This window comes from Bombus pascuorum, chromosome 11 (assembly GCF_905332965.1).
Source record: "Bombus pascuorum chromosome 11, iyBomPasc1.1, whole genome shotgun sequence".
NCBI classification, from domain to species: Eukaryota; Metazoa; Arthropoda; class Insecta; order Hymenoptera; family Apidae; genus Bombus; species Bombus pascuorum.
This window is the reverse complement of record NC_083498.1, coordinates 1,421,229-1,435,710: the sequence shown is the minus strand read 5'-3', so window position 1 is coordinate 1,435,710 and position 14,482 is coordinate 1,421,229. Positions and strand designations below refer to the sequence as shown.

The 14,482-nt window shown below is 38.5% G+C and overlaps 2 protein-coding genes across 4 annotated transcripts in view; one reads left to right on the top strand and one right to left on the bottom strand.

Annotated features, from left to right (window-relative positions):
* Window positions 1–44: 44 nt before the first annotated feature.
* LOC132911713 (uncharacterized) lies at window positions 45–1,122 on the bottom strand (the record flags this gene model as incomplete). Its single annotated transcript, XM_060968574.1, has 1 exon — window positions 45–1,122. A coding segment is annotated over one exon (981 nt), but the record flags the coding sequence as incomplete, so codon positions are not given.
* A 1,070-nt stretch (window positions 1,123–2,192) lies between these two features.
* The window catches only part of LOC132911682 (disintegrin and metalloproteinase domain-containing protein 10), a 104,619-nt gene continuing 92,329 nt past the window's right edge, over window positions 2,193–14,482 (top strand). For all 3 annotated transcript variants that reach the window (XM_060968464.1, XM_060968462.1, XM_060968461.1), the window contains exon 1: window positions 2,193–3,028. In XM_060968464.1, coding sequence (XP_060824447.1) covers window positions 2,950–3,028 — 79 coding nt within the window. In that variant the 5' untranslated portion in view covers window positions 2,193–2,949. The remainder of the gene's footprint in view (window positions 3,029–14,482) is intronic.

Here is a 14,482-nt window from a genome sequence, read left to right as displayed (position 1 = left end):
GAACGTTATTTGGATTGACTTTCCGAGACGAGCTTAGGTGCTTTATAAGAATCTTCGTCAACAGGCGAAGTTTCAAATCTTCACCCGTACGGACGTGTGAAACTGAATACCTTTTTATCAAATAAAACGTTTTTTCGTTTGTCATCGATTTTTTATCATTTTAGCGTCGGTTACGCAGTTGGCCCCACGCTTTGTTCTACATTGAGGTATATTATTATGTTTCATCGATTTATCCGTTCCGCAAGCAACGGTTCGTACTTTTGGATACGCGGGAAATTTCAATCTTGGAAGAATATTAAGCTTTTTATTAAGCTTTAACTTCGGCCTTGACCTTCTGCTCTTTTTTTTATCAGGGTGCAGAGTACCCATATCGCGCATTTTTACCTTAACAGATGACTGTACGGTTCTAACATGCATAGTTGGGCTACAACTCTTGTCAGAGGTTAATGTTTCTTTGGTAGTAGCTTGTATGGACATATGGAACTTTCCTATCTTAGACATTGCTGCCGCGATCGCCATTGTGTTTTGAGCGCATAGATAACAACAGCTTTTGGTGAAATCTATCCCCAACTCAGAAGCATGATCCTTGATTACTTTCTCTTCCTGATCCGTTTCAAACATACGCACAGGTGGTTCAGAAACATCTTTCTTTTTCTTCTTCTTCCTCTTCCTGATTTCCCTTGCACCTTTCGATTCATCGAATCTTTCATCCTTCTCTTCTCTCGAGGTTTCCCTAACTACGTCCTCGTGTTGTACCGGAGAAACGCGACGTTCTTCGTATTGTACCGGAGCAACGCGACGTTCTTCGTATTGTATCGGTGAAACACTACGTTCTTCGCTAAAAGTAGTCTTTTTCTTTTTTATCTTACGCTTCTTACATTTTTCTTTCAAACGTTTAAAGAAATTTGACTTGGACTTGCGCGCTCTCACTATCTTAGCTTTTTTCTTTCTGCAACATTGGGTACACCATTGGTAAATCCTCTTAGCTACATTATCAGGCCTTTTGTTAGCCGTAGAATTTGCAGTTTGGACGTTCTCACTTCCCCTTTCTCCCCTTCTTTCTTTTCCTCGAATTTTCCGAGAATTCGAACCTCTTTCCGATACTGGTTGCGCTATTACGGGACGAAATTAATAATCTAATAAAACAGAATTATGTTTTATGCAATAAATTTACTTGAACTGTATTCCGATGAATTTCGCGCAACGGTCCGTGTAGGTTTAAAACCGTTTCTTTCTTCGTTATTCCGTCTATTATATTTGGGATATTGATTTATATTTGCAAATTGAGTCTCTGACATCGTTGTTATTGAACAAGACAGAGTGCTATACTATACTGGTATTATGGATCAACGATTAAGTTACAATTAATCGATAATGGATGCATCTACTGTCAAGAAAAGATCGCATTTCCTTCTATATAAAAATTTGTATATTTTTTATTGTGTATAACTTTCGCAAAGATAATTTTATCACCGATGAAAGGTTAGTTTTTTATTTGTATAGTTACGTTTGTATCTATTATAATATATACAAGTATTATTAATAACAAAATTATTTACCGAAATTTTGTGCAAATGAACAATGAATCATGTTGTGATAGGTGATGTTAAAATTTGGTCCATATTGGGATTTTAAAACTCCCGGTTATATGAGAACTCGAAGGGCGCCCAACCACATAAATGTAAAAGTTTCTATCTCCGCATAAGCTTAGTACGCGTATTTTTATCAGAGTATTTTTATCTTTGAAAATATTTCCACTAGTTTACAGATAAATTATCAATTACTATTTTATAAAGCAATATGATAATTTGTGTTTTGTATCTGTTTATGCTCATTCTCCTTCAATATGATGTATTTTTAACAGCTGTCAAAGAACATCGATGAAATTGAAATTAAAATTGACGATAAAATTTGTGTAAAAATGCCTGTACTATTATTTAATATGATATGTACTGCAATATTTATTTCGATGTTAGACGCATGTTTACATGCAATAAAGAATTATGTAAGAAACGATTAAGCTGGACCAGGCTGAACGTTTAACGTTACTGGTTGTGATCGTGAGCACGAATGACGTCATGCGTTTAGGATAGCACGTATGGAACGAAGCGATAACTGTTGCCCTCTAACCATGGAGCGGCGAACTAACGGTACATGATAAACGAGACAGGGGAATCAAAGTCGCAGCGGTGGTAGGACTGTCAGTGGCAACGGTGGCGACTAGCCGATGTCGTGTGTGTGTTTTGTTGCTGATGCGATGCGTCAGCTAAATCTCAAATCATCTGGTAAAAGAGTGTGAGATAAAGAGCGGTCAGCTGTTACAACGATTGTGAGACAGCGAGGCCAAACGAATGGCAGAAAAGTAAATAGTGAAGAAATATAGAGGAAACGAGAAAGTCGAATATCGTGCAACGGAAAAAAGGTTACGAGGGGCGGATCGTCGATGGTAAGGACTGTCCGCGTGCAAGTGATAATATCGGTGGAAAACGATGGCGTAAGTTGGTCAGCTCTGAACCGAGACGTGCCGTGTGTCCTGTGTGCCGTGGCCGTCCGTCATTTTCTCTCGGTTCCCGAACGACGCGTGTGATTAGGTTGCTCCGTAAAATCGCGCGCGCCAACAACAGTACGCGTTCCTAACGTAACGTAACGTCAGTGAAAACACCATCGGATGTGTGCTGCTGTGTGCCTGATCTAGTTGCTATGCAGGCTGAGTGCTGAATACACTGGAAATATTGGTTGGTCTTTGATCACGGTGCATCGAGTGTACAAGGCAACGTTTTGTCGGTTGTCGCTACGTCGCGTTCCCTGTATCGTCTTGTTGGAACTGTTGCCGATTACCACTCGCTACTTCCTCGCGTCGTCGCGTTGTTGTTTTGTTTATTGTTGTTTGCGCATATTCGCGAGGTGGTGCCAATATCTAGCCAACGACTTCTCATCGTGGGAGAGAATATGGTTACGATGATCAGTGATACGTGTGGATATGTTCTTTTTCTCCTGTTTCTGTTGCTGGTTCCTTATATCGAAAGCGGTAAGCGTATATAAATTTGATTTGCTTCATGCTCCTTGACATACGTTGAATCATAACGATAGAAATTAGTTAAAATTGTTAATCGCGCATCGATAGATCGGTATTTCGTGCAAAATGCACCTTCTTACGTTACTTAGTGTCTAGCCTGTGAAGTGTGCTATTGGCCCGATGACATATGCATACGCGCCTATCTATGCCCATATACATGCACAATATATGTGCGGATCCGCATCCGTGTCCAGTATGCGTGTGTGTCTCGTCCGTCTCCACGTCTCATGAATCATCCTTTCACGAAGAGCGTGTCTCGCACATTTCTCTCGGATTCTTTCAAAGGAAAAACCAAGTGCGATGCCTGTTTTTTTGAGAACGCCTATACTTTTTCTCTTCTTTTTTTTCTGCATTAAAGTGAAATTGTCGACCATGCGAAACCGTATTCCATACATATACCGCTTCTTCGTGTCAATATAGGATTTTGTCGGTTTTTATATACCAAAATTATATTCGGTGTTTGCCGAGATGCAACATTCTACACTCTACGGTTATAAAATACAAAAGTTGAGCTCGTTATGCGCTTTAATCTTTGACAAAGAATTTTTTTCATACTTGAAACACGGATTTCCGTTCTATTTCCAAGAACGGAAAGACACACTAAGCGGGTTTTCCTGACTCACAATGAATTCGTTGAAATCATAGATAACGTTTCTTCGAATATTTATATCGCAGACTCGTAGACTGTGACAAATATAGTTTATCTTTTTAATGTTCCAATTTGATTTAACACATACGTATAATTAAATACGCGCTTGCGCTCGCGCGCGCGTATGTGTGTACATATTCATATATATGTATATATCGTGCATTTGAAAATCATTTATTTATCGCGAATATTCATTCGTAGATTTTTCGACCTACATCTACGAAGAATTTCTGTGTTTGATAAAGAGAGACACTCTCCTCCAGAGTGTAAATCGTAAAATTACCCCTGCCGGAAGTTCCAATTAAGGACCACTAGCTCACGTATGCGATGGTGATACTAGTTATATACTCGCGAGTGCGCCACTACGTTATCTATCTGAAACTAAAAGTCAAGCAGAAAAAAAGAGCGGAGCTATTAGAGATTATTATATTAGAGAATCGCAATTTTGAAACAATCTGGTCTTTATAGCGGCAGTTTCTCTGATTTTAAACCGTTATCATTAAAATGTTTAACGATTTTGCGTCAAATTTGATATGACTTTGATCTTTATAACGTGTAAAAAGCATAATTTACATGCACAGTTACACGTTACATGTAGTAAGTCGAACATGTTGAATGGCGACGAGGATATTAGCAGCTGCCGATAAAATGGGTAACTAATATTTATTAGTTTGACGTATGATAAAACGTTGAAAAAATATCCATCCGTTAGCGTCCGACGGCAAAGGGAAATGAGTTATCGTTATCATGGAATATTTTTCTGGCAATCCCGATTGCCAAGGAAAGAAGGGGATGTGAGCAAAAGGAGGCATCGGTTCGCGCAATGCATCTAGAATATAAAGACGCAGTTAACCGTGATAGGTAAATCGTTTTGTTGGCTTCGGGGCCATATCTCAAGGACAAAGGATCGATTTTTCTTTTCCCAAGTTTTCAATTCTTCGGTAAAACTCTCTTACGATGCCCGTAGAAGGCCGTAGCAACTTTGGGAAATCTTTAAGCGCGGCACGTTGCTGCCATCTTCGTATATTTCATTCGAGAAATTGCGTTGGCCTTTGGAAAATGCACGATCGAGAATTGAGTAACATAAATGTTTCACGTTGGAAATTTCACGTAACATTTTTCCTGCAGTTGTTCCACCTAAGACAAGACTTTTTAGTTTCAGGACGGTCTAAAAACGTAGTAACCTTTCGTGCAGCTTCGTTGCTACGTACGCTATCGAATACAACTTGGACGATGATAGATCGTCCCTTCGGCTAGATCGTATACTTATTTTATTTAAGTGATTTATAAATCACATGCGCACGAGCAATGCTTTTACGTCTAATAAAATTTTATTTTATCTTACAATTAGTAACTTTACTTCAAGTTATTTCAACGTGCATTTTTCGTGCCCAATGCCAAAAATGCACTTCATCGAATTACGTGTGTAATCTACAATTAAGAAATTAATATATGCCAACTCTTTCCGTTTAATAATTCGATTTGTTTATAGGGAAGTTGCTGGTTTCAGTGAGTAGATACTGAGAGATGGATTCGATATTCGTACTGCGGTTGTCCGTAAAGCAAGCTTACTGCACAAGTTCGATAGCGAATTCAGTTAGTTAGTCAGGTTCGGCTTCTGATTTCTAACGTAATTAACTCGGTATTAAGCCGTGGTTGTCTTGTTCATAGCAAATTCAAGATTATTACCTTGTCATGGTATATACATATATCAGTTTTGCTTGCGCGTTTTATATCATGATATTTTTAATATCGTGTAAGTCCCGTATATACATACATGTATGTATATGTAGTGTTTTTACATATTTTCAAAATATGGTTGTAGATATTTGTGTCTTTTTTAACGAAAGAGAGGAGGAAAGAAAGAAAATTGTTTGCCATGTTATTGTTATTTTTTAATGGCTCTGTTTCGTTCGTTGCGTGCGAAATCGCTAGTATTTCGGAAATTCTTTCATTCTCAAAAAGGATCTTTTTGTTTGGATTATTTTACTGCTGCGCGCAACGTAGATAGAATTCTTTTCCAGTTTTCCGATCATCAACAACTTCGTAATTGAAATTGAAATGCGAAAATAGCGTTGAAAAATATCCTGCGGAAGCCGGTTTCAGTAAGGTCAATGCTTTCGTGCGGGTTCTAGATGAGATAGACACGGCCGTGAACACTGCTCTCTCAACAGCGGGCGGATTCGCGACGGAAACGTGACGAAACAGTTGTTATCCAGTTGTGTTGCATCACTTTTACCTCGTTGGACTTGTTCTTTGCGGACCGCGCGCTGCCGCGTCATCGTCCAGGACATACATACATATGTGAAAGAATGAAAGTCCAATAGCAATACCGCATCCCTTTGTGAAACTCGAACTTTTGCGTCTTTCGTACGTTTGACTTTAAATCTTTATTTCTCATTCGATATTATCCAAAGGAGAATTACGTAAATACATTAAAATACCCTATAAATATATTCTATATAAATATAATATGTAGAATACAAAACAGTTCAAATATTTAGTACAAAAATAGGTTTCTTTCTAAAAACAAATTTATGGACTCTAGATCGTAGAAGATGAGAAGAAAATGTTTCTTTGTTATCGAAATGTTCTTTCGCGTAGTCTCTACTTCCTGCATACCAAGCTTTTAGGTATTAATATTAGCTTCTATATGACTAAAATGGAAAGAAAAGATCAAGATTATATAGAACGTTTTTAGCAACTTTGCATATCGCTGTTTCGGTATTTTTTTTAATTTGTGGAGTCATGATGTAAACGTATTTTTATTTGAAGCCAAAGAAAATATAAATTTAAATTTAGAATTGTCGTATCCGTAAGAAACTAACGATGAAGTAACAATAAAAATGAAACTAGCAGTTTGACAGTCTTTTGGCACGCATCTGCGATCGTAATTCGTAGATTTGTTTTCAACTTTTCAAACAGATGGTTTGCGATTAATTCTCTCTGAGCTCTTTCTCCTAAGTGGGTACTGTCACTCACCCTTCGCGCAAGCATTATCATACGCTCATACAGCCACATGTCGGAACCAAACAGATGTTCTTATAGTCAGGGGTGTTAGATAGCGTAACCCATACATAATAGACTGTGCAACAAAGTTCCCCATACAAATCTAGTTTCTGTGATTTTCTTCGGTACATAGCCGGGTACATGGCTGAAAATTCGATAATTTGAGTTTAGCCGTTTGTTTAGTCATTCGCTTAGTTACATCAAGATCAGCCAAGTTCTAATTTCTTTTCTTGCTGCCACGTGTTTTCATATGATTTCAAAAATGGAAATACCTATGCTAAATTTCTTAAAATATTTAATAAACGCCAAACGGAGTTTTATGCAAAATAACGGTGGACTAACTTATACCATTAAAATAGTATAATATCGTTCGAAAATGCAATAAATTTGAAAATGTATAATTAGTACAGCAAATCAAGGAGACCAAAGCGATCGTCTTTGTCCAGAATGTTTAGGGAGATGAACTTTAGGAGGAATTTCTGGGCAGGGATATAGAAGGATCCTAGAGAATTCAGAATTCCCGAATCAAGGGGATCTTATCTCTAAGGTATTCCGTGTTCGGGAATATAGGTGGTCGTCCTGAAACTTTCAACTCGGCATTCCTGGCACAACCGAGCTATTCGGCCTGGCTCAAGGAGCTACAGGGTTTACCCAAGGATATGCAAACGCGTACGATAGCTCACCACCGTGCCGGGTCGTATGGTCTCTTCGAGATTTTCAGCTTTTTGCATCGCATACAAGAGAATACTTCTAATTCGATCGTGGGAAAAGAAAAACGGCGCTCGTTGTCACGCACTTTGACGCGGCGTTTCTTTGCCCCGTCCGATCTGACGCGAAGCACCATGCAAAAAGTCGACCTGGAAAAGAACTTCGCGAGTTGCGTTTCCGATTCGTAAAGATGGTGTTATTTTACTTCGATGGGTCACGACCGTCTAAGGGAGAAGTTCGCAAGGGAAAAGGCGATTGGAAAGCTTTTGGAGACCGCCCAGATTTTTGATTAGGGCAGGTTCGACGGTGGCCAAGTTATCGGTGGCTCGTTAATCAACATCTGATTTACCGTCTGCTGGTGGAGCCGGCGCTGCAAGTTTCCAGGAAAACACGCAGTCGCGGAGTTCCGTTTTTTCAGGGGGAAGTTGTAAGTGAAAGGTCAGTCGAGCCGGGCGTGGGAAGAAAGTCTGAAAGGTAGTTTTTCGAGTTGTTTTTCAGAAAATCGTGTTTCTCTTGTTAGATGCATTACGTTTACTCTAGATATTCGCCGATTTAAGTTTCACCGTTTTGCAGTCCGTTTTCGGATAAGAGTTGTATAGCGTGAGGAAAAGTTTCCTCGTTTGGCTATAACTCAAACTAGACCCGCGATTAGTCGCAATATTATCTGCTGCTGCGCAAAGTCTTTAAAATAGTAAAGAGTAGAAGAAAGTTTGGACTATCCATATTGGCATAAATAACGTGGTGGGCAATACACATCTTAAAATTCTCACTATAGAACGGGAGTATTTACCGAAAAGTTTCCTAATGCGAGCAAGAATTTTATAAATAGGAGAAACAACGTATTTCGTTGGAAGCTATATAAAATTTTCATTCGTACACGAAGAGACTATATATATATACTACATATATATACTATATACTATATATACTATATATATACTATATATATACTATATATACTATATATATACTATATAGTAGTATATATACTATATAGTAGTATATATACTATACTATATACTATAGTATATACTACTATATATACTACTATATATACTACTACTACTATACTATACTACTACTATATACTACTAATATAGTAGTATATATACTATAGTATACTATATTATATTATACTATACTTATACTATTATACTATAGTATAGTATACTATACTAATGTAGTAGTATATATACTATAGTATATATATATTCCAAATTTTTGATTGGGAGGTCAAGACAAAAATTTAGATTACTTAGCTAATGAATCTTAGCGACTACCATTGAGCAACTCGTATCGCAATTATCAAAAGGATTTGGGATTTGTAATGATGAAATATACTATAGTATATATACTACTATATATATAGTATAGTATATGTATAGTATATATACTATATATATATACTATATATATAGTCTCTTCGTGTACGAATGAAAATTTTGAACCAAAAATTGAGACAAAAGATCGACGATATCGGTGAGAAGTGATTTTGTCCTTCGTGACTGAATACCCGATGTACTTTGCGTGGAAAGACCGCGTATAGGTACCTAACCACGCGTGCGGATGGACGTTTCTTTCTACGATTACTCTCGCTAGATGTTGTCGATCTAATTGCACGCATACTTGTATATATTTGCGTCGCAAAGCGAGAACACAACCGTGTGAGAAATGAATCAGCCGATAGTTTTCGCCTTTCGTCGCCCTATTCGCTCATGGTTTACACATATTCATATCGGAGATATCACGATAGGTAAATTCGTTCGTCGATGCGAATAAAACTACATACGACGAACGGGTATTTTCATTCGCGATGATTATATCGCACTGCACGATGGTATTGTATGCCCTTCAAGAAATAGCTGTAGGTTTAATAACTCGTTTTTCCGCTGACGAAAGTGCATTTGATTTGAATAGTCGTGCGTTTGGCTTTCGATATAGAGCGATGGGTAAAGGCTTCAACGATCGTCCACCGATATTCCAAATTTTTGATTGGGAGGTCAAGACAAAAATTGAGATTACTTAGCTAATGAATCTTAGCGACTACCATTGAGCAACTCGTATCGCAATTATCAGAAGGATTTGGGATTTGTAATTTCCTTCTGTTTAGAGACGTTTATTTGGAACGTGATTTTCTCGGTGATAACGGCGAGGATAACGAGGATAAGAAAATCGTTTGCCATGGAAATGTTTTAAAACGTAACAAATTTTGCACGTTTAACGGATCGTAAGTTTAAAGATCGTTTGTTCAACTACGCTACGTTTACGCACTTTGTAGCCTACAAGTTGGCGATCGTAAGTCAGTCAACGGTCATTCGTTCCATTTTGGTTTCTTGGTTATACTCGCGAGGTTTTGGTGTGAAATGTTCCTTCCTTTAATGTTATAATAGTGAGCCTGTAGATGTAATGGTCCGGGAATAATGCTCGAAAGTTCCTCGCCCATTCGTGGACTATCTGGCCGATATAAATCCTGTCTATCTCGTAATCGAAATCCATGCCGGCGGCACTCTCCTCCCCTATAAGAGATCCTTTGTTCTCGACTTAAATCTTTCAGTTTAACCGAGCAACCTCCTGATTTTGGAATTCGCACGAGGACGAAACCCAAGAGAGATGTTACCTCAACGTTTTACGTATTTACGTATTCCGAGTGCAATGGTATTCCCCAAGTGGAGATGCCAGAGTCATTAGAAAGTAAGAAAACTGAGTTTTAGCCATTCAATTTTCCACGATCCGCTGAAATCGGACGCGACTAGTTCTTCCTACAGTTTAGCAGACTAGTACAGACTCACTGTAACGCGTTATTCGAAAGTGAATTGTTACCGATGTGTCCTTTGATACGCAGAGTTGCTGAAACTCCATTTTCATCATGAATGGTAACGTTTACGTAATAACGTTCCTCTGCTGAATCGCGTTCTGTAACTTTCGTAAGATAATCGTTGATACTGGCCTTACCGAGGATTACGCACATATATTCGATGAATGGCCACTATGACGTCACAGAGCGTCTCGCGAAAGGCCAGGAAACACGTTGTCGAAGCTGATCGAATCGGGTTAATTCTCTACATCCATTCGGCGATTGGCACACACGCCGTAAGAAATATCAACGTCGTAGATACGATCATAGGTGTTGTGATGTCGTGGACATAGTCACCGAGGCATTGTAAATTTCCGGTACGTGCCGCTTCCTGTTCCCCTTTGTTTGTCTTTACTGGTAAAAGCGTGGCTGTCGATCGACCAAAATAATATCGGCTAATTCAACTTTGCGAGCGGAAACCAATACCGAAACTTACTGTTTTACGCATTAATTATTTAACATATAACAATTAAATTTATCAGTGGTATAAAACACGACGTTAGCACATTGACGTTATTTCGCTCAATTTCTTTATCGTTATTTTAAATCAACTACCATGCGGTAAATCTTATATATTAAACCTACATTATATATAATATGTGAGACCTTTATATATGCATTAAATGCTGATACAAATATGAGCCTCGTATCCCAATCTTTACCCTTTTTCTGCTTCTTTCATCATTCTTGTCCTTTTCATTTTTGTTAAGGTTATTCAGTGGATGGAATTAAAGAAATGCGCGAGCAAACTGCAAGGTATTGAAAGTATACAGGGTGCGCCGTTAGAATCCGGACAAAAGAAGTTTTGTGCAGAAAGTTGTTTATTTAAGTCAATACACAAAAACACATGAAAATGTTGTTATATCTCATTTAAAGGGTCCTTGCTGAGAACTTTTATTCTATGTAACCACCCTCTGCCTCTATGACCTGCTCTATTCTTGCTCTAAAGCGCGAGCACGCTGACTTCAACTGGTCGCGTTTAATTGTCGCGAATTCTGACTCGATAGCAGCTCGTAGGGAGTTGACGTTGGGGTGCCTGCATTTATTAGTTTGTCTCTCGATAACGCCCCACACGTAATAGTCCAATGGGTTTAGGTCGGGACTGTTAGGAGGCCAGAAATCTTTCGACCAAAACATGTCCACATTGTCAGAGAGCCAATTTTGAACAAGATGACTTGTGTGAGCAGGTGCGCCATCTTGTTGAAATAAATACGGCCTTCCAGAAGCCGTAATTTCCATCCACGGCTTTATTACTGTCTTCAGGACCTCCAAATAAACCTCCTTTGTGATTCTTTCGCCTTTTTGGAAGAAGTGCGGAGGCATGACGTCGCCCTCACTTGAGACAACGCTCAAAACGTGAACACTTGCTGGAAATTTGGTTTTGCCCACAACAGGAACATCTTCGAGATTGTGGGCCAGCCAACGGTCGTTCCTCCGATTCACTTTGGCATCCACCCGGCGCGAAGACTTTCTATAATCGCCGCTCTTCTATCGTATTCCGGGTTTTGCTTAACGAGTTCTGTCATTTTGAGGTTATAGAAGACTTATTGACATATTTAACTAACTTCAGAGTCAATCAGCACAAACATCTGAATTCTAATATGGTGGGAACTACAAATTGAATTCTGTCCGAATTCTAACGGCGCACCCTGTATATATTGTGAATAGTAAATTACAAAATATGTGGTACTATGTAAGCCGATCCAGATCCTCTCGCTAGCAACGTTACCCTGAGATTAAAGACAACTGCCGAAACCAACGTCGGACGTGTACCGCTTATGGTCTTTCCTCGACGCATTCTTTTGTCTATGCGCTTTCGAAGACCTTAGGCGCTTGAGAAATCGAAGACCAGATGTAGAGTTTTCTCAGAAGTGACGATCACTTCAACAATTTCCTTTCTTCCCCTTCTACCTGACTTTGTTGTTTCTATTATTCGCTCGCATTCCCAACCTTTTCCTCTTCACGATTCAGAGTTGCAATAAATTGGTCTCCTATTATTTCTCCTTTCTCTCGGCTTAAGTCGTTCGAAAGCCGGAAACGAAATTTAACCGCCCTTATTACGGAGTCATTATAACTTGCATTTTCGTTAATGCCCCTGAAAAAGCAGGTGGTTACGCGAAAGCTGACAAAAGTTGGCAAGAAATTAAAAGCACCGAAATTAATGCGGCAAGTTTCGCATGCGAGATAAATGCGAGTCTCCCAAGAGTCATGATACGAGACGAGCATCGTTCCAAAAATGCCCGACTTAATTTAGAGATCATATGATAATCGTGACTGCGATAATATCGAAAATTATTGAACGAAGATTCTTTAGTAATCCCAAGTCCGCGCTGTTCGATAAGCGCCTGCGTTCGTATTCTGCTTGTGCACTGTATACGCAGCGATTGCACGAGATAAAACCAGAAAATATGTCCGCACATCGATGTAACGCAATTTTCGATATCATCTGTTTGAGTACACAAATACCGAAACTTACCGTTTTATCCATTAATTATTTAACATATAACAATTAAATTTATCAGTGGTATAAAACACGACGTTAGCATATTGACGTTATTTCGCTCAATTTCTTTATCGTTATTTTAAATCAACTACCGTGCGGTAAATCTTATATATCAAACCTACATTATATATAATACATGAGAGCTTTATATATACATTAAATGCTGATACAAATATGAGCCTCGTATCCCAATCTTTACCCTTTTTCTGCTTCTTTCCTCATTCTTGTCCTTTTCATTTCCTTTCTTCCCCTTCTACCTGACTTTGTTGTTTCTATTATTCCCTCGCATTCCCAACCTTTTCCTCTTCACGATTCAGAGTTGCAATAAATATGAAATAAGTTTTATTATATAGTAACATGTGAAGTCTGCCTGATCTTGCTGTTCATCTCAATTTTTTTAAACCTATTTTTCTTTTAATAGAAATCTTTCTCTCATTCGTATTTGCACGATTGCAATTTCTCAACACTTTTATACATAAACTCGTCCTTTTTACGAGAACGCGTCGATATAATACTAAATAATTTATTTGGGCACTGTCACGATCACCGTGAGGATTGTTATCAGGTGCTGCGTTTTTCCCCTTCCGTAGATGGTAAACACTATTCGAAAAGTATTTCCAATTATTCAATTTCGAATATTCGCACCGATAGGACTTAATTGTCTCACTTTGAATCGCAAGCCGCGAATGCTCCAAGTCGGTCGAGATTCGATAACATGATTCACCAAGGAAGGATACGTGTCGCCTTTGTCCGAGTAATTGAGGTTTGTCCTATCTTTCCTCGCTATCTGCGCGCTGAAGATGTTCCATGACTATTCGCAAGCTGTGCCTTTTCTCTCTTTCCTCTCTTCTCTCTTCTCAATCTTCACATCTTATTTTTTTCAAGCTGATTTCGTTTCTTAATTACTACATTTTTTCATAGATTTCGGTGTAACGAGCGTAGCGATAAAATAAAGCTTTTCGTTTGATCCGTGATATGCTTGAATTCTTTGGAATCGCGATAAACTCACACTCTCGTTGTTTCGTACGGGCTAGACCTAGGTACGACGTGGATAAAACGACTTTTCGAATTTCCGAAAAACATAGGGATACGATGCAGGCAGCTGGATGACCGAAATGGATGAGTGATTCGATTTCAGTACATAGGGGTTGTGTCGAACGCTACGGACAGTGCGCATTTAATTAAATTTTTGTTTTCCTCTTGCTTCCCCCATACGTCTCTTTTTCTGTTTTTTTTTCTTTTTTATTTTATTTTTCTCTGCCTCATGGTACGTATACACAATAATACAGTGTCGAAAGAGTTCGAATGTACTTTCATCGATCGATACAGTCGCACTTTGCTCCCCAACGGAAATCTAGCATATTTTTTCCTTTCGGAATTTCGAAACTATCTTTCTTTTGTATAAATTTTCCAACTTTTATTTTTTCCTCTCTTTCTTTCGATTCTTCTAATTTTGTTAGTCACGCTTTAAGGACAGCTCGATCAAAGTTTGAAGTTTAGGAGCCTCGATACTCGAAAGATATTTTCAAAATATAGAGGTTTGGAAATCAAAATTTAACCAGTGCTTCAATATTTGCGAAATTTACTGTGTCTAAGAAGCGTAACAGTGATTTCAGTTACGCATGCTTTGGGTTTCTACAACGTGTAATAACCGCGATACGACGATAAATTTTCTAAATATCG